The 16,254-nt window shown below is 36.6% G+C and overlaps 1 protein-coding gene across 3 annotated transcripts in view; it reads left to right on the top strand.

Annotated features, from left to right (window-relative positions):
• CCSER1 (coiled-coil serine rich protein 1) overlaps positions 1-16,254 on the top strand; it is a 1,227,777-nt gene that overhangs the window by 1,088,876 nt on the left and 122,647 nt on the right. The window contains exon 11 of one of the 3 annotated variants that reach the window (XM_053923202.1): positions 9,922-9,990. The exons of the other annotated variants lie outside the window; for them this stretch is intronic. Coding sequence (XP_053779177.1) covers positions 9,922-9,948 — 27 coding nt within the window. The 3' untranslated portion in view covers positions 9,949-9,990. Of the gene's footprint in view, positions 1-9,921; positions 9,991-16,254 lie in introns of those variants that run through there. 3 annotated transcript variants of the gene reach the window in all.

Here is a 16,254-nt window from a genome sequence, read left to right on the forward strand (position 1 = left end):
GCCATTACAATCTAACAAAGAACTTTATATGGGAGGCTGGAAACAAAAGGAAGACGTGTCTCACAAATTAACTCGGCTGTCCTGAGCTGGGTTTGGTAAGACTGCTGGGGGCCCTGGGCATTACAAGCAGAACAGCAGAGAAGAAGGAGTGAGAGTGTGAGACTGGATCTTGAGACTGTGCTGAGAAACAGCCTCTGTAACAACCTTAATAAGATTGCAGGGTGCTCTGAACATCACAAGCAGGAATAGCACAGGAGGAAGGGACAGTAGTCCTTGAGATTCTTTGCTGGGAAAGGGAGCTGCTGTAACAGTTTCACTAACTGAAACAAAGAGCCTTTACTAACTGAGAAAGGCAGGCTTTGTAGCTGTATATGATTGTCAGGACTTAGAAGGGAGAAAAGCTGACTAAGGTATATAAACCCTGAACCACAATAGTTGGCATACTTAGATTAGCTAAGTATCCACTTGTAGCCTTGGCTCCAGTGTATGGAACAAATTTACAAACAAACTTACACCTCTCTTCCCTCTATGTGTTGGGCATTCAGACTTGCCAGGGGTCTGCTTGCAGCTCATGCTTGTATGCATTTCATAAATAAACTTGCTACTTCATTTCCACTATATGTGTTTGTCTCTTGATTGAACTATGCTCTTGTGAGTGAGACAAGAACCGCGGCAGGGGAGGGATCCTCTCAACTGGGGTCTCTCTCCCCATCCGAAACAACTTCAGATTTGGATTTCTTTTTTAGGCTCTGCTGCTGTGAGACATAAAAAAGGAGGTGCTATTTACGCAGCTACATAAATTTACCAAGTACATAGTGATGTCACTGTTTAATAACTCTGTGGGGCAATACATGAGAAAATGATGCTTAAAGATGTTAAATTATTTAAGATCAAATGATTAGTAGCAAAGATGACTACAATTCTGCTTTGACATCCTGCTCAGGCAAACCGAGTATCTCCCAGAAGTTAGACCAGGAGTGGAGCTCAGTAGGGGAAATAGGCAGATGGCCACAGGTGAGCCCAACTTAGGAAAAAGAAAAAAGAAAAAAAAAGCCTGGAGAAGGCCCAGTGTCAGGCTGAGTGGGACAACCGGGAAACATGCAAATGTCTCTAACATCCAGAAAAGAAATTCTAAAACTGTGTTATGTGCAAATAACAAAAGGCTATTATGATAAATCCAGATGGAAACCATCTTTGGTGCCTAGTAAATTCCTACTGAGGGCTTCTGAGGCCCTTTCACACGTGAGCTTTCTTTCTGGCACTTACACATGGGATGTGAAGAAAGGCCTGCTGAGCTTTCTTGTAATTTTCCGCTGAATCAGGCTGAGCACACATGTATTTTCATAGCCCTGGATGTCATCTTCATCCACTCTGACACTACTTATCAGGAACCAGAGAAAATGAAGAGGCCATACCTAGTGTTCTCAGCTTTGCTTTCAAGTTAGGGTTCAGACTTTGGCAGAGAAAGGAAGGAATGAGAAATGAATGTCTGATTCCATTAACTGCTCCAGGAATAAAACTTGTATTCATGGTCCATTTATAAAGATACCAATAGTGGACCATCGAATAGGAACTAAGTGCACCTCCTGGGAGAAGAATATGTCTGTTCTGAATAAAGTTAACTAGAGCAAGAAGGTATTTAAATTGTTATGGATTAAAAGCATATAAAGTAAATAATGGAAAGGGAATGATGTGATAAAACAAAGGAAATATTGAGGGGGATATCCTGTAAATTTTAGATATTTAATTATAGGTTAAAACATCTCCAACAATAGACTCATAGAGCATCACAATTTCAGAATTAATGCTTAGATAATTAACCTTAGCAATAAAAAGATTTAAGAGCATGTATGTAATTCATTTTAGATAAGAAATTCTAAGCAAAGAATTCTGAGTTTTCAATCACAGCAGATAAGTTAACTATCCAATTATATAGACATTTAATAATTCAGAATAATTTGTTTATCCAAATATTTAAAGATGTACAGACTGAAATTCTCCCAAGAATTAATAATAGTAAATATAATAATAACCTCACCAAGCCTGAGGAGATCTCCTTACTATAATTCTGCCCTGGCATTGGAATGGATTTCTTAGGAAAGAAAAAAAAAAAGAAAGATGAGTGTTGCATATTTAAAATGCAAGCACATTATGTAAGAGCAGGCTTTATTGCTAGAGGGTGGTTACTTATTTTTAAATATTTCCCCTAGTCTTTGAGTGGCATGTGTTCCATTACTAGAGCTGAAAATGAAAAGTGAAGAACTTATGAGAATCTGACCTTGCAGGAATGTGTAAAGCTTTCTAGCTCCTGAAAACAAGCAGCACATGCTAAATTATTGAATTGTTCAATAGGACAAATTCTTCAATATAAACCTATCACTGCATATTTTCTATGTGTTCTAGACTGTGTGAAACCTAGTGATGCAATCATGGATAGCAGTAAAGCAGAGGAATGCAACATGTATGAGCCAACTAAGGGCAAATCTTTTAAGTGCTGATTGTCTTATGTTTTTAAGCTAATGGGCCATTGGGAGTAAAATGCCAAACGGTGGAGAACATATTATCTGTTCATAACTTGTTGTCTTTGCTTGTTCTCAGTAGTAGTTCTCAATTAATCCAACCATGAGGCCATTTACTGCAAATCAGCGGCCTTCTCCACACTAAGCCAAAGCGTTCATGTCCGTCTAGCCTGTGCTGCTCCAGGATGTGCTTTGGCACCAACCCCAGTGTTAGAGAAAAGAAGGTGTGTTGTTAAAACCAAAGAGAAATAATAAATGTTTCTCACTTTATACTGTGAAAATTAGTATGAATTCTGTAAAAAAACCTTTTTTTTCTGATATGCTTTCTATTTTAGAGCACTTTCCTGCCTCTGAAATCACTTTTAGAGAAGGATAAGAATCTTCCTCTGTTTCAACACAAAATAATCCCACTAGGTCTTTCCTTCCCTTTTACTGTGAAATGCCCTACCTTTCAAGGTATGTTTTTAGAGTTGAGATTTTAAGGAATTTTATGCATTTTTATAATTTTATTATATACAGTATTGCTATGAGTTTTCACTGTTATTTTGCAACAAATTTTGTATTGGGAGAAAAGAAGGAAAGTAGGAGTATTGTCCCAAGTATTGAGTTATAGTATTTTCTTTCCTATAGTGTGGTTATGCTTTCTGTTTATTCCATAGCAAAGGCACTTTCTTAAAAACAGGCTGGACTGGTGTGAGAGCCACAAAAAATAATATAAATATTGAGGGTAAAGATGATAGATTTTAAGTTTTATGAAAACGTAAAGGCCAAACATTTGTGTACTCATTCTCCATCTCTCATGTTCTCATGTGTCTTGCTTTCTTATTTCTACTCATATCTCTCTGTCTTCTACCATCTTTCAGTCCACCTCCTATTTAACACACACTTCGTGCAATTTTGCTACAGCACTTCTTTTAATAAAAGGTTATCTTAAATTGGAAAAGAATAAAGCATAGAGGTATCATGATAATACTTTGCTGTCTTTGTTGCATGCCTCTCCAATAATTGGGGGGCTTTGCTTGTGTTCACATGATGTATATAACTGCCATCCTGCATTCCAAAAAAAGAATTAAAATGGAATTGATCTTTAATACTGATAATTATAAATAAGAAATTAATTTTAATCTTTTTTTGAAGTGGGCAGACTTATATCATAAATTAGGAAAACAACAAGTGCACAATTGATGTATAGTTTTAATAAATAAGTGCAGATAGTATATTTTGACTTTGTTATTCTTTTGTGTTGCTTTTGTGTTGTTTTAATCCTTAATGACAACTGTATGAAGGTCCTGCTTTCTTTGTTTATGTTTGTTTTTGTTTTTCAGTGGAAGATAATTTTTAAAAGATTTAATTTATTTATTTTTAGAGATCGTGGAAAGGAGGGAGAAAGGGAGGGTGGGAAACATCAATGTGTGGTTGCCTCTCATGTGGCCCCCACTGGGGACCAGGCCCGCAACCCAGGCATGTGCCCTGACTGGGAATCGAATGGACAAACCCTGGTTCACAGCCCACGCTCAATCCACTGAGCCACACCAGCCAGGACAGTGGAAGATAATTTTAATGGCTCTTTTTTTTCACATTTTTTTTTTGTAAATAAGATAAGATTTTTACTGGACTAAGTCACATTAAACAGTCAGCAAAAGCAAGATCACCAATGCTGAGGACACATTGATTGTAATTAAGTAAAAGCTCATCTTTCTCTAGATATTTTGAACTACTGAGTTTTCTAGGTAGTGAGAATTAACCATTTGCATGTGAGAGGATTTACATATTGTCAGTGTATTTTATAAATGCTATATTGTTTTCATATTATAAAAGTTATGCATATTCATTATAGAAACTGTAGAAAATACAGAAACTTTAGAAAGACCCATAGTCCCCAATTAAAAATATATAGCAGTTAATAAGATTCTGATATTTTCCTTACAACCCATTGTGTAGTGTATGTGTACATTTGTATGTCCTCTTGTATAACCATTAATATATAATATATATAATATGAATATATAATGTATAAAATAGTTGTGTCCTTTCCACATGATATTAATTTAAAATATTTTTTGTATTCCAAAAAGTATTTGACAACATGATCTATACTTATATAAAATTATTATTGTTAGCTGTTTCAAATTTGGAGTTATATCTGAAGCAGGTATTTACTGTGAAATATTTTTGGAAATATAAAGGATTTCTCTTTGAATTCAGGTTCACTTTCTTCTTGATTTAATTCAATTAAAACTGTGCATAGAGATGGACTATTGCATCTAGAGTAAATGGCTCCTTTCCCGAAGCCAAGAACAAATAGAACAAACGGGTTGGCTGCCTTTGGCATGGGATGTGTTCTTTAAACCGATGTTGGACATGTGGCATCAGGGGCTTCCCCTTCTTCCTCTCCTCCAGTTATTTCCTGAGTTCAGATGTGTCCAACCTTCTATCAAGATTTCTTGTGATTGCAGACAAATAATTACAGAGTGTGAGCAGTCTAGTGATGTTTAAGGCTACCTATAATGTTGCTGTGTCACAGGTTGTTTCCTATCACAGAACAGTGTTTTCTCCCCCTTTATAACTGACTTCGCTTTCCTTTCGTCAGGTGCCAGCAGTCCTTGTCTTTGGCTCTGTGCCCTGTCACGTTTCATAGTTGTCTCTGTCACTTATCATCTCGCCCTTTATTTCTCCTTTAGTCCTTATCTCTGTGGTTCCAAAGTCTTTCTCCTGTGAAGCTGCTCCCAGCAGCTGAGTTAAATCCCTTCCTCTTCCATGTGCCTGTAGCACTTCTGTTACAGTAACGTTGCTGAAAACAATGATGTGTAGCTCGTTACTGAATCTGAATTTATTGAAAAAATAAGGACGGAGAAATGAGTTTTTCATGAAGGTCAATCTATTAAATGTTAAAATATTTTACTTAAAGTTTTGCTTTTGCAAACATTATTGAGGTTATAATACCATATGCTTTATGCAAAGATGATGTTAGAAGGCAAGTGGACAACAGTTTTTATTAAATTATTCTTTAATTAAAATTGGACTGGTTCATGAAATTTAAAGTCTAAAAATTATAATAATGTAGCATTTACAGTGAATTTTACTGATTTGTTTACATGTGTGTATCCACCAGAGTTTTAATCTTGAGAACATAACTGTCTTGATTATCTTTTACCCCCGCTGCATAATAAACATAGGTCCATAAAAAGCATTCAGTACGTGTTTATTATATTTTATTAGCTTTATTTTATATGTTCATATGGGTTTATTAAATTACTTTTTGTGTAAGATAGACATAATTTAAGTTAGCTATGATTTGGAAAGATGAGATGGTGCTTTATATGTCAATTGTTTATATGCAGATAAAATCATGAATTGAAATTGGAGTATTTTTCACACTTTAGTCATGCTGTAACTTCCTTTTTAGTATTAGCAACTTATTTTTGTCTTTCACAGTTTCCAAATATTATACTGTCTCCAAGTTCTCCTATTCATTTCTAAATCTACCAAGTTTGATTCTTTAACTCCAGGGAATTTCCTTAAAAATATATCAAATTACTGAGGCCAACAAACCATCAGATTACTGAAAATAAATAAAATAATAACTCAAATGGCTAAAAACACACTTATCCAGAAGAACTAATTAACTGCTTTATTTGGGATGCTTTATTTTACCTACAGATGTTGTCCCGACTTAATTCTAACTCACTCACAGTAGGTCTTGGGTATTTTGAGTGTCAAGGAATTTTTCTCTAATTTCATATATACCCTTACAGAAATTTGAGATGCTGAAAGTATTTTGTGTCTTGAATAATAAATCTTGTACTAATTTTGATGATGATAAAAACTTGACTGAGCATTATTTTGTATCTGGCACTATATTGAATGCTCTATTCATTTCTTCAGCAAGTGTGTTTCTGGGGTGCTTGCTATTCCAGCACCGTTGTAGATCTGAGACTGCAATAGTAGGAAAAACTGGATGAATTGATTGCCTCAGTGAGCTTGCATTCTAGTGAGAAAAGGCAGACAACAAAGAAATTAAAAGTGAATGTATAGATACCGTGGGCAGTAATAGGAACTATGAAAGCAATGAGATGAAAAGACATGAGTGTGGGAAGCCCCATCCCACAGAGCTCTCTTGGCTATCGCAGATGAGAATGAGTCGTCCTGGACACAATCTGTTGTTCCGGATGGCAATTCCCTCTAGTGGAGAATGCCTGGAGCCCTTCTCCGAAAAGCTTTTATGGGGCTCAGTATGTGCAGAGAAAACAAATATTATCTACAGATAACAATCGAAGAAACACAGAGATGGTCTTAGGTCAGGGTCTGCGAGACATGCTGATGCCAGATGGTTGTAAAGGCATATTTCATGATGCAAGGACTTCACTCCTTACGCTTTGAACTTAATCATCTGGTTTATATCTACAGGGCTATTGCAAAGCAAAGCAAGCTTCAAAGGGTACAATGTATTTATCAGGCCTGATTGGTGTTAGTATCAGGTCCTGCCTGCCACCTGAGTTTCCTGGCTTTCCAGGAGAGATTTACTGGCCTCTTTCAAGGCCTTGCTCATGTGGGGCTACAGTCTCTGAAACCATGCAGAGCGGTCCCCAACACATCAGGGGAATAGAGTAGTGATGGGTGGGTGGGGTAGTAGAGAAGGTTTACTGTTTTATATTATGGAAAGGCTCACAGCTAGAGTGACATATATGAGAGACTTGGATGGGAGACAGTGGTCCATGTGGATCTCTGGGAAAAGAGCGACCAGAGAAAAGAAGAAGAAGTGCAAAACCCTGAGAAGACAGCATGCTTTGCTGTATACACCTTGTTCATGACACTGAGCGAGAGAGTGGTGCAATCAGCAGGGGTTTTGTATCCAGGTCTTTTCAGTCCGAGGCAGAAGTGCACTATATGTTTTCTCATTTTCTAATATTGAATCTACATGGTTAGCATATTTTTTAAGGTTCAAATATAACTCTCCTATGGTGCTGCTCCCAGGACAAAATGAGTCACTCCCTCCTCGATGCCTCAGGAACAGAAATAGTAATATTTTTCAAAACATAGGTCAACAAATGAAATGAGTGTTGGTCAATGATAAAGTTCATGCAGAGGAAAGTAGGAAAAGTGGTAGCAATTGAGAATCCCAGGTTGACACCTAATTTTGAAATTTAAAGTTTCAAATATGAAATCCAGATGGTCTCAGTCAGGAGGCGTCAGAGGCATTTAATCCGAAACATGTCACTTTTTCAATGGTCACCTTTCTCTACATCCACTAAAAATAAAATTAAATGTTTATCTGTGTGTAAGCATATTAGAGGCTGGAAAGTGGTTCACATTTTGATATTGTTGGAATTTTATTAACTGTTATAAGAAGTATTCTACCTTTCTGGAAAGAGAGGGGGTCATTCATTATTAATCTGGGAGAAAAAATCTTTAATATTCTTTGATCATCATCGTTTGAGAAGTGATAATAAAGAAAATTCCAACAATGCAGGGTTCCATTTAGAAAGCACAGGTTAACTTTTTATTTTATTTTATTTTATTTTTATACTGCGCAGCCACCTAGCTATGTTGGAACTGAGGACTATAGAGGGTACGTCATATGTAAACCGCAGCCTCTCAGTAACTGGAGGATGTTTAATATTTTTATACGGGATTGGGTCACCTTGTCGTCCAAGGGGGGTTATCGTACTTCCTAGTTCTACCAGGGGGAAACTATGCCTACCAAAGAGATTTGTATTTTCTTACCATACATAGAAAAACATGGATTTCTCAGAATGCTTTGTTTAAAAGCACAACTGATGCATCATTCATTCATGGCAAAATAAATCAGATCACATAGAAAATTATTTAATCAACATCTGTTGATAAAACCTTAGGGAGGGCTATTTATTAGCCATGATGGACTAACGGATCAGATTCAGATAATGGGGGGCAGGGGAAAGGATTTAATGTGGGAAGTGGGGGAGGACAGGGCAGTGGGAAAGTAATGGGGGGAAGTGGGGACAACTGTAATTGAACAATAAAACATTTAAAAAAAAATTTACTTTGCTACTTTAATGAACTAAAAAGTTTTTAAACATTATACACCAGGCTGCATAGGGCAGAGGTCTCCGAGTGAGAGGAAACAAACCAGGTGGGCTCTACAATTGTCCCAGTGTTATGCCTTCGGTGTCTGGCTGCAGTGCAGAGAGCAGGAAGCTGTGCTGTTGCAGGAGGAGACAGAGTACTGGGGGAGGCTAAGGTGGCTGGAACTGAAAGTGCAATGCACCTAACAGGTCAGAACTACAGGGCAGAGCTCGGAGGTTGGCAGAACATTCCTCCGAGTCTTCAATTCAGTACTGATCAGAGCATAACTGTGCAGAGCCTGCTCCAAGCTCGGAAAAGAATATTGGGCCGAAATAGGCGAGACAGTTCTCGGGCTCACAGTGTTCAAGGAATAATTCATATTCCCAAAAGCCAGCTTGTATTACCTAGGGCAACAGGGAGAAATATGCTGACTCAGAAGCGGGGCCAAATTTGATAGAGGAAAGGCCGCTGTGGTCCTGTATAACAGAGCTCAAAAGCAAGTTGAAAGTTTGTCACCGTGTTCCCAGGCAAATTTGTTGCAAATCACAATACATTTTTTAAAATATTTAAAGGATTGCTCACCCCCCACAAAAATCCAATACCTAGCAATATTAAATTACCAGGTATGCAAAGAAGAAAACCAGGATCTAAAATAAGGAGAAAAATAAATCAATATAAACATATCCAAAAAGACACAGATAATACAATAAATATCCAGGGTATTAAAAGAGCCATTATGTTCTCCAAGCAAGAATGTGGGGGAAAAAAGAATAAATATGTTGAGAAATATACAGCATATAAAATAGACCAAATTTGAACTTCTAGAGATGAAAATAACAATATTTGAGATGAAAGATACATTGGATAGAATTATTATCAGATTAAACACTATGGAAGTAAAGATTATGGAACCTGAAGAAACTTCAGTAGTAAAGACCTCACTTAAAGTACAAAAGCAGAGACCCAGTTTAGTATTAAATCCTAGTAGTAAATACTAGTAATGACAAGCAATGGGCATTTCCAATGAGCCTGGGTGGAGAGACGCAATGTGGTTTAAGAGATACTCTGGACTGGACCAAACTTTTCTTAGTTGAGTTCCTTAAGGCTTAATCACCACTTTGTTAATAACAAAGCACTCTCTATATGCTGTGATGTGCGTAATTAGTATTTACATCTTATTATGGAGTGTATGTTCTCAACCAATCCTGAAAAATAACTTCCAGGGCAGAAGTCTCGAAATGATGATCAATAGTCAGAGGGCAAAACTCATACACAGATGTGTTCTCGTTTGCCCGCACAAATCAAATAAAGCTGAATTTCAATGCTTCACACAAGGCACATCTTCTTGTTGCCACAGATTCTTAACACCCACCATCTAAAATAATGTCAACTTGTTATCCCAGCCCCGGGAGGCTGTTTGACAAGGTTTCTGACCCGCCTAAACTCCAATTGACCATCAGAGACAAAGGCAAAGGTCAGTAAGCATTGCTTTTTATGTACATTTCTCTTAATAAGGTGTTTGGTACTGGGCCCATTACACGTTAACTGTAGAGTACCAAAAATACTAGAGAATTTTCATATAGCTGTTTACAGGCACGGCCTATCTGTGAAACATATACATAGCTTATTTTCCTTTGAAAATATTTCCAGAAATGAAGTGACTCTAATAATAACCGAAATGGGAGATGACTGCATACTGTCTTCCTGAATGCGCTGAGGGCCTACTGAAGCTACATCTAGAGAATAAAATTCAAACTTCTTAAAACAACTGAATGAATGTGTCATTTTTTAGTCACAGCAGGTTCAGAGTTTGACCTGTAAAGCTAATGAAGACCAGAGACCTCACTTACTTCTTGACAAACACTCCTGAGCTCTCTGGTTGCAGTTCAAGCTAAAGAGGGTTCCTAATAAGGTTTTTTTTTTCTAGCTCACTTTCTTGCAAATGAAGGCTCTCCCTTCCCTTTCCTTACTGATGGAAAATGGGATTACTAGCCTCAGGCAACTGTTGCGGGATGCTGTAAAGACGGTCTGTAGGAGCTACTGTGGGGGACAAGGGCACAGGGTCAAGGGGGAGGGTGGAGGTGGGGGAGGGAGGTGGGACTGGCTGGGGTGGGGTGGAGGGAGGGGGAGAGAATGCAGACAATGGTAACTGAATAAAAATAAATTAATTAATTTAAAAAATACATAAAACAAGACTAAATTGTTCAAATAATCCTGCAGGCTCCAAATGGCCTTTACACTTTGAATCTGAGCCACGTTTGGATTATTCTCCTTTACGTGAAGTTGCCTCATTTTACTATCTGTCACTTAATGGTTTCATAATTCATAATTTATCTAACTGGATAAAATTTGGTTAAGAATAAGAGATTTGAGCCCACTATGGATTACGATTTCTACAAGGTCATTGGAGCATTTAGAATTGTGTTTGATAATATTTCATGGTAATTTTTCAAATTTGAAAAAATAAGTATCTCTACATTTCTGAGCATTTGGGGTTCTATGCCTTTTCCTAGTAAAATAAGTGATCTGCATGTTAACCAAACAACCTGATAACACTGTCTACTTGGGAAAGTGATCATGTTCATTTGTAAGCTATTTCTTTTGCTCCGTTTCATTTTGAATTGTCCATCCTTCCAGGTCATTTACATGTCAGTCCACAGAAAGTCTCTTACGACTGCTGCTTGTAAAATTGAGTGGCCCCTTTTTATTTCTCTGTTACCGTGTTTACTTTTTTCCAGAGTACGTGTTTTCTCCTAAAGAAAATTTTACATCCATTTAAATGTCTTGCCACCTGTCCCTTGTCAGACTTACTGACTTTTAAACCTAAGCATTTGGGGTGTACAAATTCAATGATGTGTGTATGTTTTCCATCTATTTTAGACAAATTGCATCCACTGATTCACCGTTACCTAGCTACTCAGCACTGTCTTTCAAAGAACCTGAGCATATTTGTCAGGTGTTATGTGGATTGACTACAACTACACTGATTTTCCAGCATAGTGACATGAGTTTGTATGAGGGTTGGGAGAAAAATTGAGAAAAAATTATATGGAAAAAATATATGTGGCTTTATTACTATACCATATATTTTAGTTTTAAGATTGGTAATTTATAAAACTAGTAACTCCTGGTTATTCCAGTGGATGGATAAAATAAACAATCTAACAATGGATACCTGCTTTATGTCTAGAATTATACTTGAGGTATTTGCAGTTCCTCACAGAGGTAAATACAAAAAGTATCACTAAAACAACATTCTGTTCTAATGGGTTTTTTAATCTAACACACGGGCTGTAGGACCGCAAGGCCATTGTGAATGAGGAACCATTTTTAATAATTTTGTAATGGTTTCCTATGGCCGCTGTAACAAAATGCTACAACTGTGGCGGATTAGAACAACACACATTTATTCTCTTGCAGGTCCGGAGGTCATAAAACCAAAATCAGTTTTATGAGCCCACATCAAGGTGCTGGCAGGCCTGTGCTCCTTCCAAAGCTCTAGGGGGAAAATCTGCCTCCTTATTTCTCCAGATCCTAGAGCAGCATTCTTCATCACCCTTGGCTGCTGTCCCATCTTCCTTCTTTAAAGCCAGCAGGGGCTCAGCCTGCTTCAGGAGTTGCATTGTCTTCTGTCTCTGTAGTCAAGCTTGCCCTTGTGTCTCTCTCCTAACATACTTCATTACATTTAGGGCCCAACTAGATAATCCAGGATAACTTCAAAAACATTAATGTAATCACATCTGGGAAGTCCCTTTTACCGAAATGTAGCACACACGGGCTCCACCGATTGGGACCCAGACATGTTGGGGGTTGTAACTTATCCTGTCACAGAGTCTGGAGTTGTCTTGGGACATTTATGTTTAAAATGAAGCTGTTAATTGTGCATGTTTCAATTTGCACTATGAAACAAAGGCCAAGTAGTTAATTAGAATTAATCTAAGCATATTTATATTTGTCTACTTATCAACATTAAATTAAGGTGTTGTGTTTATTTAAAAAGCTCCCTGAAAACTGATGAAAACAGGACAGACGGAAAATCCCTTGGCACTAGTCAACTTCTTTTGGCATTATGATTTTTAATTATTCTCAGTGCTGTCTGCCACCAGTAACAGTTTAAATTGAAATTATTATTTGTTTATCTTAACTCTAAGGAGAATTTTTGCCAGTGAATTCTGTTTTTTTCCAATTGTTTTCCTTTAACATTTAAAATGTAATGGCGAGATTTGGTTCTGTAAATTAAAAAAAAGCTAAAAAGTCTAGATCACTCTAGAGAAATTTGAGCATGATTAAATGGATGCAGGGAAAATGGGATGACATTTCAAGTAAAAATAACAACATGAGTTGGGGTGAGGGAAAGTTTGTGTATCACCTGCCAGGGGATCTGATTTTCTCACAAACTGAACCCAGTTTCCTCATGCCCCCATCACACGGACTGTGCTGGGGTCACTGTCCTCCTCCAGCCAGACTCACGACAGGGTTGGGGCTTTTCTCTGCAGTTTCAATTTCCAGTGCCATGTTTGTAATATAATTGCAGAACCAATGATTGAAGTCGACTGGGCTGGATTAGATATATGTATGATAGGATGTGAAATATGAATTAGGTCAGAGCATCAATGCATGTGACTGGAAGAACCGGGGGGGGGGGCATATAAGAATGGGAATGGATCACATTACTGAGGTCTCTTAAAACCAAACGGGAAAATTTAATCTGCAAGCCATATTAAGATTGAACAGTAAAGAGGAGTTCAGAGTCAGAGACTTTGTAATTTTTTCCCAAGTGTATAAACCTGATTTATGGGTGAATCAATGAATGTAAAAGAAAACAGAGTAAAGACAAGTGGGTAGAAGAGAGAAGGGAAATTTCAAATAGAATGGCTAGATATTGCCGACTGGATCTTTTAATGTACTTTCAAGAAAACTTAAAACAGATTTTTAAGTAGGTTTTTCTTTGTAGTGTTTTATTTACTGATTTTAGAGACATAGATAAGAAGGGAGGGAGAAAGAGAAACCTCGATTTGTTGTTGCATGTATTTATACATTCCTTGGCTGCTTCTTGTGTGTGCCCAGACTGTGGATTAAACCCGCAACCTTCGCGTATTGGGACGATACTCTAACCAACTGAGCTACCGGTCAGCGCTTGTCACACACTTTTAAACTATTTTTATTATTCATCTTAAAGCAACATTCAGAAGTTTTCTTCTCGTTTTTGAAAACTTCCCCAGGTTTTTAAGTATTCATTCTGAAAACTGGATTTTAAATATCATGTGTCACTCATTCATTAATTTATATTATTTACTTATTCCAAGTCTAATGGTTCCAAGTTACCAGGTGCGAGTCACCACTTAGTCATACCTTCTATTTTAATAAGCTGTACCTCTAATATTGTTTCCCATTGTTGTTTCAGGAATGGATTTAATCTGGTTAGTAATAAGATTCTCTTAAATACTAATAGAGACATTTTTATTGTGGCCAGTGATATTTGCTTTGTTTATCTGGGTAAATAAAAGTTACCATTATTATTAACCTTACTTTGTAGATGTGCCATTTTGTTAAGTTAATCCTTTCTTGATCCAATGTAATGTTCTTTCTTGTTACATAGCTGTCTCAAAATCCCTACACTAAAACTGAAATAGATGATGAGTCATTTAGTTATTTAAGGCGAGAAGTATTTGTTGAGCACCTAGTATATACGTAACACTGAAAGGAACACACGGTCCAAGTTTTACATTTGTACTTTCATTGGATTTTTAAAGTGTCCTAAATGTACCTTTCTCCAAAATATGACTTTGTCTGCCACCTCTGTCCTGGCACACCTAAATATTCCCATTGATTATTTTTTCACTCACTATATTGAAATTACTTCACTAAACTATGCAAATATATTTCATCATATCACTGGTTTATTTTGACAGAAACTGTTAAATCATTGTACGATTTATTTTTACCTTTATTATCCTAGTTCAGGAATATCTTCAACTCCTATTATTCTTTTATTTCAATCAAAAACATTTACTTTAAAAATTAATTGCTTCGTAGATGTTTTTCTGTTATAATTTTTATGATATGCCAATTTTAATTAATTATAGGTAACTTTTAGCATATGCTTTCAACTAGAAGTGTAGTTTCTTTCATAAGCAAATTTTATTATCTGAAATATATTCAAAATTTGTAGCATACTGATTCATATTTGGTTTGGATTAGAAAAAACTAAAATATGCTATAAAATAATTTGTATTAGACATAAGAAGCAGGTATATGATGTCAGACTATGAATTAATCTGTTATTTTCAATGAAAATATAGGTACATAATGTGATAATGACTTTATATAGTGATCTAGATATTAGGATACTATTGAGAAATTTTGGAAATGATAGTGATTTTCTTAAAATAAGAAATGATTTTTCCCCACCTTCAATTAATTTTATTAAGTTATCATATTTGTTCAATACATATAAGAACAAAATATTTACATAATAAAACCTGGTTTTAGCAAGAGAGATCTTTATGACATGTAATATATAATGTTTCTTGAAGTTTAAAACAATGGGTTTTATTAAGTGAAAATTTCTGTATCACAAATTGATTTATAGTATACTGTTTACAAAGATCTATTCCTTAAAAAGCCTTTTTTAAAAATTTAATCTTTATTGTATTTCTCTTCCATTACCATTTAGTCCCCTTATACTCCCTCCCCCCAGCAATCTCCACACTATTGTCCAAGTCCATGAGTCCTTTATTCTTTTTGCTCAGTCCTTCCAACCCCTAGCCTCCCCCTGCCCCACTAGCTGTCATTTGTCCTCCATCTATGAGTCTGTCTCTGTTTTATTTCTTAGATCAGTTTGTTCATTAGATTCTACATATGAGTGAAATCATATGGTATTTGTCTTTCTCTGACTGGCTTATTTCACTTGGCATAATTTTCTCCAGGTCCATCCATACGGTTGCAAAGGGTAATATTTCTTCTTTTTTATGGCTGAGTAGTATTCCACTGTATAAATGCCCCATAGTTGTTTTATCCACTCATCTACTGATGGGCACTTGGGCTGCTTCCATATCTTGGCAATTGTAAATGCTGCAATGAACATAGGGCTGCTTATGTTCTTTCAAATTAGTGTTTTAGGTTCTTTTGGTTATATTCCCAGAAGTGGGATTGCTGGGTCAAAAGACAGATCCATTTTTAATTTTTTGAGGTATCTCCGTACTGCTTTCCACAGTGGCTGCACCAGTCTGTATTCCCACCTACAGTGCAAAAGGGCTCCCCTTTCTCCACATCCTCGCCAGCACTTGTTTGTTGATTTATTGATGGTAGCCATTCTGACAGGCATGAGATGGTATCTCATTGTGGTTTTAATTTGCATTTCTCTAATGATTAGTAACATTGAGCATCTTTTCATATGTCTATTGGCCATGTGTATGTCCTCTTTAGAGAAGAGTCTATTCAAGTTCTTTGTCCATTTTTTAATTGGGTTGCACTGGGAAGAACCAACTGTTAGAGTTGAAGTTATGGTTATTATTTATTTGGTTGATGAGTGTTGTGTGAAGTGGAAGCTCAAGGTGTTGAAGAATCACCATAATTATTTTGAAATTAGGAATATGTTTAATAGGAATGTATGCGTGTGTGTGTGTATGTTTCTGCTTGAATGAGTATGTCTGGGGCTAGGATGGATATAAGTGCAATTGTCTGACTC

The sequence above is a fragment of the Desmodus rotundus genome, chromosome 4 (genome assembly GCF_022682495.2).
Source record: "Desmodus rotundus isolate HL8 chromosome 4, HLdesRot8A.1, whole genome shotgun sequence".
Taxonomy (NCBI): domain Eukaryota; kingdom Metazoa; phylum Chordata; class Mammalia; order Chiroptera; family Phyllostomidae; genus Desmodus; species Desmodus rotundus.